General features: G+C 44.7%; 1 protein-coding gene across 1 annotated transcript in view; it reads left to right on the forward strand.

Moving 5' to 3' along the window:
* ZNF641 (zinc finger protein 641) overlaps positions 1 to 4,647 on the forward strand; it is a 10,865-nt gene extending 6,218 nt beyond the window's left edge. The window contains exons 5-6 of the mRNA XM_037744653.1: positions 66 to 179; positions 1,042 to 4,647. Coding sequence (XP_037600581.1) covers positions 66 to 179; positions 1,042 to 1,796 — 869 coding nt within the window. The 3' untranslated portion in view covers positions 1,797 to 4,647. The remainder of the gene's footprint in view (positions 1 to 65; positions 180 to 1,041) is intronic.
* Positions 4,648 to 7,888: the final 3,241 nt, after the last annotated feature.

A 7,888-nucleotide genomic window follows, 5' to 3' on the forward strand; every position in this document is an offset into this window, starting at 1 on the left:
TTTTTCAGAAATATAGAATTGCTGTTGAACTAATTGACAGCTCTATTTTCCTTTCCCATGAGCAGGATTTCCAATTCCCAAACTGGACATGCTTTCTCAGCTAGAAGGAGGAGAAGAACAATGGGTCCCTGACCCCCAGGACTTAGAGGAGAGGGACATTCTGAGGGTCACATATACAGGTAAGAACCTAGAATAGGCTTTCAGCCACTGCCTTCACAGTTCAGGGCATCATAATTCCATGCTCCTCTAATCCCTCCTCTGCCTCAGAGAGTTCCAGAGACAACAGGTTTAGAGATTCTTTTCTTTAAGAATCCTTTTCTTCAAGGGAGTGTAACAGAATGGCATAGTGGGCACTTTGTGGATTTGAATTCTGGACTGTACCTGTGGGACCTTGGAAAAGTCCCTTTGGTTTCTTCATCTGTAAATTATTATGAAAATTAAATATACGAATATACTAGAATCTTAGAACAGTAGAACAGTGGCAAGCACATCCTAAGCACTCAATAAATGTTAATTGTTGATGTTGTTGTCAACCTCCCACCCATTTCAGGAATGCCTTCCACAGTGTCTTGAGGATTGCTGACAGGTGTCCCTCAGCCAGTGACAAGCAGCACATTCTAGAACTCTCCCCATCTATGCTTAGATAGATAGTGATTAATAGTAATATATACTAGTAAATAAATAATGGTAATAAATAATAACATATACATTTACTAAGTACTTACTATGTGCAGGTCCTGTGCTATCTGTCTTATAACCACCTGAGAGAGGTATAATTCCCATTTTACAGAAGAAATTAAGGCTTAGAGAAGTTAAGTGGAAAATTGAGATTTGAGATTCCATCTTGGGTAATCTGCCTCCTAAGGCTAGGCTTTTAACCTCTATATCTATTGCACTATCTTGTATGACATTAGACTATGTTCTCTCAACCCTTCTGGGGTCAGGTCTGGGCCCTGGCAGGCATCAGACAACTTCATTTGTGACTTAGGCCTCAAGTACGCTTTTGTGACTCTTGGGGTTGGTATTTCCCCTTCTCCACAGGAGATGGAAGTGAACATGAGGGGGATACCCCTGAACTAGAAGCAGAACCACCCAGAATGTTATCCAGCGTGTCTGAAGATACTGTTCTCTGGAACCCGGAGCATGAAGAGAGCTGGGATTCCATGCCCAGGAGCTCCAGAGGAATGCTCCTGGGGCCCCCTTTTCTTCAGGAAGATAGCTTCTCAAATCTGCTGTGTAGCACAGAGATGGATTCCCTGTTAAGACCCCACACATGCCCGCAGTGTGGGAAACAGTTTGTGTGGGGCTCCCACCTTGCTAGGCATCAACAAACACACACTGGGGAGAGGCCCTACAGCTGCCTCAAGTGTGAGAAGAGCTTTGGGCGAAGACATCACCTTATCAGGCACCAGAAAACCCACTTACATGACAAGCCCAGTAGGTGCTCTGAGTGTGGTAAGAATTTCCGATGCAACTCCCATCTGGCCAGCCACCAGAGGGTGCATGCAGAAGGCAAATCCTGCAAGGGCCAAGAGGTTGGAGAGAGCCCTGGTACAAGGAAACGGCAGCGTGCCCCACCAGTGCCAAAGTGTCATGTGTGCACTGAATGTGGGAAGAGCTTTGGCCGAAGGCACCACCTTGTGAGACACTGGCTGACCCACACTGGGGAGAAGCCCTTCCAGTGCCCTCGCTGTGAGAAGAGCTTTGGCCGAAAACATCACCTGGACAGGCACCTAATGACCCACCAGGGACAAAGTCCCCGGAACAGCTGGGACAGAGGAACATCTGCCTTTTGAAATCTGTTTCCACTAAAGCTATGGTCAAATCTATCAGCCGGTGCTACTAGGAGTCACTGCCAGGGCTGCCATTCTCCTGAACCCCAGTGGCCAGAATCGTAAGCCCTGACCCCATCCGTAGAAAGATGAGGTTCTGCAATGGCCAGAGCATTTCTCATCAGTTCCGTGAGATGGCACATAAAAATAGAGTTCTTTGGGCAACACTTTTGGGAAGCAGTGCATACTACGTGGGCTGATATTCAACCTGAGCCATTCTCAAGAGGAGAGTGGTACTAGCAGTTTATGGCTGAAATCCATTCTAATTGGTTGGAGTCTATGCTATACCAGTTGTTAAATATTTTGAGTATCACTCTTGCATACTGTTACTATTGTATTTTCTATATATAGAGAGAGAAAGGCCATTTTAGCATATTGAAAGCTCTGAAAATTTCTGCAATAGAGCAAACTGAAGTTTCTATTAATGCAGTGTTTCCTAAATGTATTTGACCTCAGTATCTTTTCTATTTACATCCCACAGAACTGGTGACTCCATGAAACACACTCTAGCGAACACTGGGTTACAGAATAATGAGGAACGACATAGTGATCAGGCATCCAGAGCCCCTTTTTTGATCCATATGAAAGCTGGGGGGTCAGTCCTTGTTGCTGTGTGGGTCTGTCTTCCTTATCCCAAGCAGCAGTATATACATCTACACCTCCCACCCTCAACCTGCTGAAAAACATAATAACCTTTTTATCCCTTATTCCTACTTCCTTCATCCTGCACATACATATATCCAGCTGAGAGATGATGCTACAAGGCTAAGAGATGACCTAATACCCCCAAATAACCCAGGCCCACACAGAAGAAAAAAATATATATATATCCCCTTGAACAGGCTCCTCTCTCCTCTTGACTGTCTTTATGTGTCTATGTGTATTTGTGTGCAGGGTCTTTGAAGAGAGCATGCTATGTGCAAACTGTACAAGCTAGGTTTTCTAGGGGCTATGTTCTGGGGATGAGGGTAGTGGGGATTATATGGGGTTTTTTCTTCATTTTGTTTCAAGACAGGAAGCAGTCTGCTTAAGGGAGCACTACTGGAAAGGGTTAAATGACAGGTTAAGTTGTGGGAGTTGAGTACAAAGCTTTTCCAGTATTGCTGAGATCAAAGCAATTGTGGATGTGTATGTCTAGGTCTCAATCTCTGGGCTGCAGATTGCTTTTACCTGGGCAGAGAAAGAAAAGTCTTTGGGGAGGTGAGCTGTTTCTTGTTGATTTCAGGCAAGAGGCACATAGAAACTTCGTATTGAGTGGGGATTTTGTTTTAAGTATTGGAAAATTAGGGCAGGAATTACCGTGTTTGCAAGTTGTTGTCATCACTCTTGTTTGAGTTTGATTGCCTCATCGAGGGGGAAGAATTATTCTTGAGGATCTCATTCTCTCAGAAACAGAACTTTAGGGGAAATGGCTGTGGCTTAGCTTTTCATCTGATGCAGGGTAATGAGCTTTCTGGTTAGTTTTTCTTCAATTCTGGCAAGGTGTCTACGCTAAGACCCTTAACTCTAGGGCTTGCATAAGTATTCTAGCATCCATTATTTGATGAGTTGGTCATTGTTTCTCTTTATCAATGATTGTATTAATACCAGTCTTATAATTAAAAATTATCTTGTATGTAAGAGCAGTTTGGGGTTAGGGAGGAAGAGGAGCAAAGTGGGATATTTTCTCTTTAATGCTTAGATACTCTTTCTTCCCTAAGATGTATTTCTCAACCACAATTGGTAGAGTGAACAAGAGAGGCAAAAGGAAGTGAGCTGCAACAGTTTAGTGACTCTCCCTTTTGTGTAGGAAAAACTGGGTGAATCACAGCTCCTCAAAGTCTTGAATTCAACTAGAAGTGAAAACAGACTTATTTTGCTGACTGGGCTTCTTAAAGTATATGTGACTTGAGCAGCTTGGCCCCTACCTCCCTTCTGCTACTCAGAGCAGCCTGCCTTCTTCATTCTTCCTGGAATGCCCTTCTCTTGCTTATTTCCTGTGATAAAGCAAAATGGCAGGCCTTTGTAAGGCTGGTCTTGCCCTAGGTCCTCAGAAACAGGAGCATTTTAGTATCAGTATTAGGAGATGCCCCAGGGAGTATTAGTTTAATTGATAAATCTGGACTCTGCCACTTATTTTACTCTCCCTCTTTAATACTAAAAGCTCTGTGTAAGCATTGGTTCAGAACCTGTCTTGGGTACAGACCTGTTGAATCTGGCAGGAAACAGAAGTGCATTTTTTTTTTTTGAAAAATAGACATTTGTAATTCACTCAGTTTTCCATACACATTTAGCAGGTTCAGAGCCCATCTGTGAAATCCCTAAACTACCTTCAAAGAAAGGGGGTTCCACAGACAAATGGTTATTATATATTTGTGTCAGAATTAGAAGGCAAGGGTCACTAAATATTTTAAGGACTAAGATACCAGAGGCATTAGCATATAAGGATAGAGTCTGGTCTTTAATTAAAAGAAGGGTATTGCTTGCATTCTGCGCTATGGTTTTCAGAAATATCTGACATGCTGACAAATCAGCTCTTCATAAATCTTGTTTGAAGGACTTGTGGGAAAGTGATATTCCTGACTATTAGATCACGTCTCTTAAGAACTACATGTTAACATCCGGCCTTTTATCTGTTTTAGTAACTGTAGGTATAGAAAGTGAAGCCCCCAGAGTTAGGTGCAACTATAGCACACAGCTGAAAGGCACCATGAGTCTAAGGGCCTTCTGCAGAAGGGGCAATTCTTTGGGTTATTTTTGGTGTACCACTGTCTTCTCTACCTCGGTCCAACACCACCTCCCTTGGACAAAAAATAAAACAAGCAACAGCCATCAGTGAGTGAATAGATTTGAATGATTTTTCCCACAGGGAATCAGCCTCAAACTTTCATGTTCCACCCTGTCTCCTTTAAATAAAAAGAGTCTCTATGTTCTTGTTGGACAAAATGTAAAACGGACATCCATGTTCAGGAACTCGTCACATTTTTCCATCTGTGGTGCCTCCACCCTATTCTGAGTGTCCTCCCCTTTACACCCCAACATATTAGCTCTCGAAGAACCCCTCACATAGGAGAATGTAACCCAAAGTGTTAGCTTTTCACAAGGCTATTTGCACTTTAAGCCTTAGTTCTAACTGTGGAAGGAAAATCTCTTCCCTTGTCAAAGTATTGTTATGCCTTCAGAGAACTAAAAACATGACAATTTGGGACAAAATTCCTCCCTTTCCAACATTCCTGCAATCAAACCACGGTTTCCTATTTCTATCAAGGGCAGGTGCTGACTCAGACCTAGAGGGGCCAGAAGGCCAGTTCTTTCCATCTCTCTATTAGGATGACTGCATTGACTGGGAGCGGTTGGGGCTGGGCAATAAAAGTGAAATCCATTCCTTTAGATCCCTTAGAGAGCTGCCGCTAGCAAAATTTTCCTCTATTCCCTTGTGTGTAATACCAAACAATGGCTCTCAAAATGTGGTCTTTGGGCCAGCAGCATAAATATCACCTGGAAACTTGTTTGAAATGCAAATTCTTAGCCCTCACCCTAGGAGAACTACTGAATCAGAAACTTGGGAAGGAGCTGAACATTCAGTCTTTTAACATGCCCGATGGAGTCTCACTTTGTGGCCCACGCTGGAGTGCAGTAGCCCGATCTCGGCTCACTGCAACCTCCACCTCCAAGTTTCAAGTGCTTCCGCTGCCTCAGCTCCTGAGTAGCTGGGACTACAGGCACAGGCACCACATCTGGCTAATTTTTGGTATTTTAGTAGAGATGGGGTTTCACCATGTTGGCCAGGATGGTCTCGATCTCCTGACCTCATGATCTGCCCATTTCAGTCTCCCAAAGTGCTGGTATTACAGGCATGAGCCACCGCCCAGCTGGTCTTCTTCCACTCTTAACCCAGTGAAAGAACTGGGGCTAGTCACCAATAGCAGAAACTATGGTGGGGCAACTACCAAGCTCCTATGATTATGGGGCTGGGCTTCCCATATGGGCACTGAATATACTTGGGTTCAGAAATCTGAAAGGACAGAAAGGAACAAACAACTCCAAGATGGAAAATCCAATGTAAAACTGAAAAACTGACAACCAAGGAAATGATTCTCCTTTGTCCTTTTCACTGGCTCTTCTAATAAGAGGCAGGTGGAGTGGGCATCTAGCACAAAGGTAGAATAAGGCCTCTCATGCCAAGCCCTTAAGAATCCATGTTTTCCAACATCATAATTGCATTAGAGACCAACGAGGGGCCATGGAAGGGATTTCTAACCATAATTTGGCATACCCCATGGGCAAGGGCAACAGGAGCATCACAGAGTCCCCAGGGCACAAGAGGGAACTAGGCTTTTCTAATAAGATGTGACACAAGCAAGATTTAAATCCAGACTCTGCTTATTAGGTAGAGGTTGTAACCAATTAAGCCATGGGGCCCAAAATGCATTCTGCTGCTTAGAAGATTCTGTCTGACTCAGGCTGTGGGGAGGAATCTGCCTTAGAGGCTCTGGCCCTGCTACCTCCTCCATTTCCTCTCCCAGGAGCACCTATGAGGACAGGGTGAATGACAGTTACAAATCTGCCCACAGGGCTTCTCCAAGATCAAAAGATTAGAGTAGCCCTCAAGGCTGAAGCTTTCCTCAACCCCAGGCCTCATGCTCTCTCTCTCTTTCCTGCTACCACCTCCATTTTCCCAACAGGCAGCATTCTTCCTCTACACTTTGTCCCTACTTCTCTTTTAAAAAAAATTTTTTTTTTTGGTTTGAGTTTTGCTTTGTTCTGACTGAGCAATAACAGACCTTCCCATGGGCATTTGTTCTCTCCAACTCCCACCCTTCTTCCATTCTAGTTTATCTCTTCAAGCTTCTGGCCAATTCTATTCCATCATGAGCCCACTTACTACCTATTCCTCTGCCTACTGTCCAGTTTTTCTATCGGCTTTAAGCCTACTAAGCAGGGATCAGTTCATACTTCCCACTCTCTTCCTACAAAATTCTTGGCTTGGCTATAGCAATTCATCTGCCACCTCACCACTTTGCCCCTTTCTCACACATACTCTCACAAGACACCACCACCACTCCACACCTGCCTAGTGCTGCCAAATCTGGCCCCTCTACTCCATTCCCTAGAGGCTCTTCTTCCCTTCATGTAACTTCCAAAGTTGTTTTCCACTTTTCACCATTTTTAATTTTCTCCCTTCCAGTCTCCTGTGACTCCTGAAAATCAAACTCTCAATTCTACAAGCAATTTTTTGTGTGCTTATTATGTGCCAGGCACTGCCAATTTCAGGCCTGGGGGATCAAATGTGATCCTTGCTCCTGCTCTCAGTGTGTTCTTCAGCTAAGCCCTCCCCACCCCCCACTTTCCTGCCATGTCTCTTGCCACCAGGCACCTGGGCATCCTCTTCCAGGAAACTTTGGGGATGAATGCTCACTTGCCATGCACTCCAACTGCTCCATGCCTGCCAGATTTCTAGCTATTATCTGAATTGGTTCCTTCTGATGAACCGTGAACTTCCTTGGGTTACCCAACTGGGGACTTATGGTCCCTGTCAGCTGAATAAAAGACGTGTTGGCTGTGTCACTTATTTCTTCTCTAGGTCTTCTCCTTCACCTTTCCCTCCATTCCTGCTCTGCTCCTGATAAAAAGACTGCCACGGAATGGGGGAAGATAAGTCACAGAATCTTCTGAGAACCACCTCATCTCACTGCCAGATACATAAGCCTCCAGACACCAACAGGTTGGGTCTCACCTCCCTCTGGCATCCTGGCCCCCATATGATGCTTCTGAGTCAGCCAGGGACTTGATCCAACATAGAGATGCTGGAAGATTGGGCTGGTGATCTGTTGCCAGGGAGCACTTCAACAGCAGACTGCTGAGCAGGGCCAGGACTAGGGAGATTGCCCAGCATGTGAGTTTAAGGAGGCCCTCAGTTCCAGGGCCCCGCAAGTGCTGACCTTGCTCTTGAAGACCTGAGTGTTGAGCTCGACTATGGAGTCACCCAGTGGTGGTGGTAGTGACTGTGACTTGACCCTCTAGGCAAGTTCACAATAACTGGATACTCCTGGTGATTAAGAGGATAGGGTAGGAAA

Source organism: Cebus imitator, unplaced genomic scaffold (assembly GCF_001604975.1).
Source record: "Cebus imitator isolate Cc_AM_T3 unplaced genomic scaffold, Cebus_imitator-1.0 Scaffold181, whole genome shotgun sequence".
NCBI classification, from domain to species: domain Eukaryota; kingdom Metazoa; phylum Chordata; class Mammalia; order Primates; family Cebidae; genus Cebus; species Cebus imitator.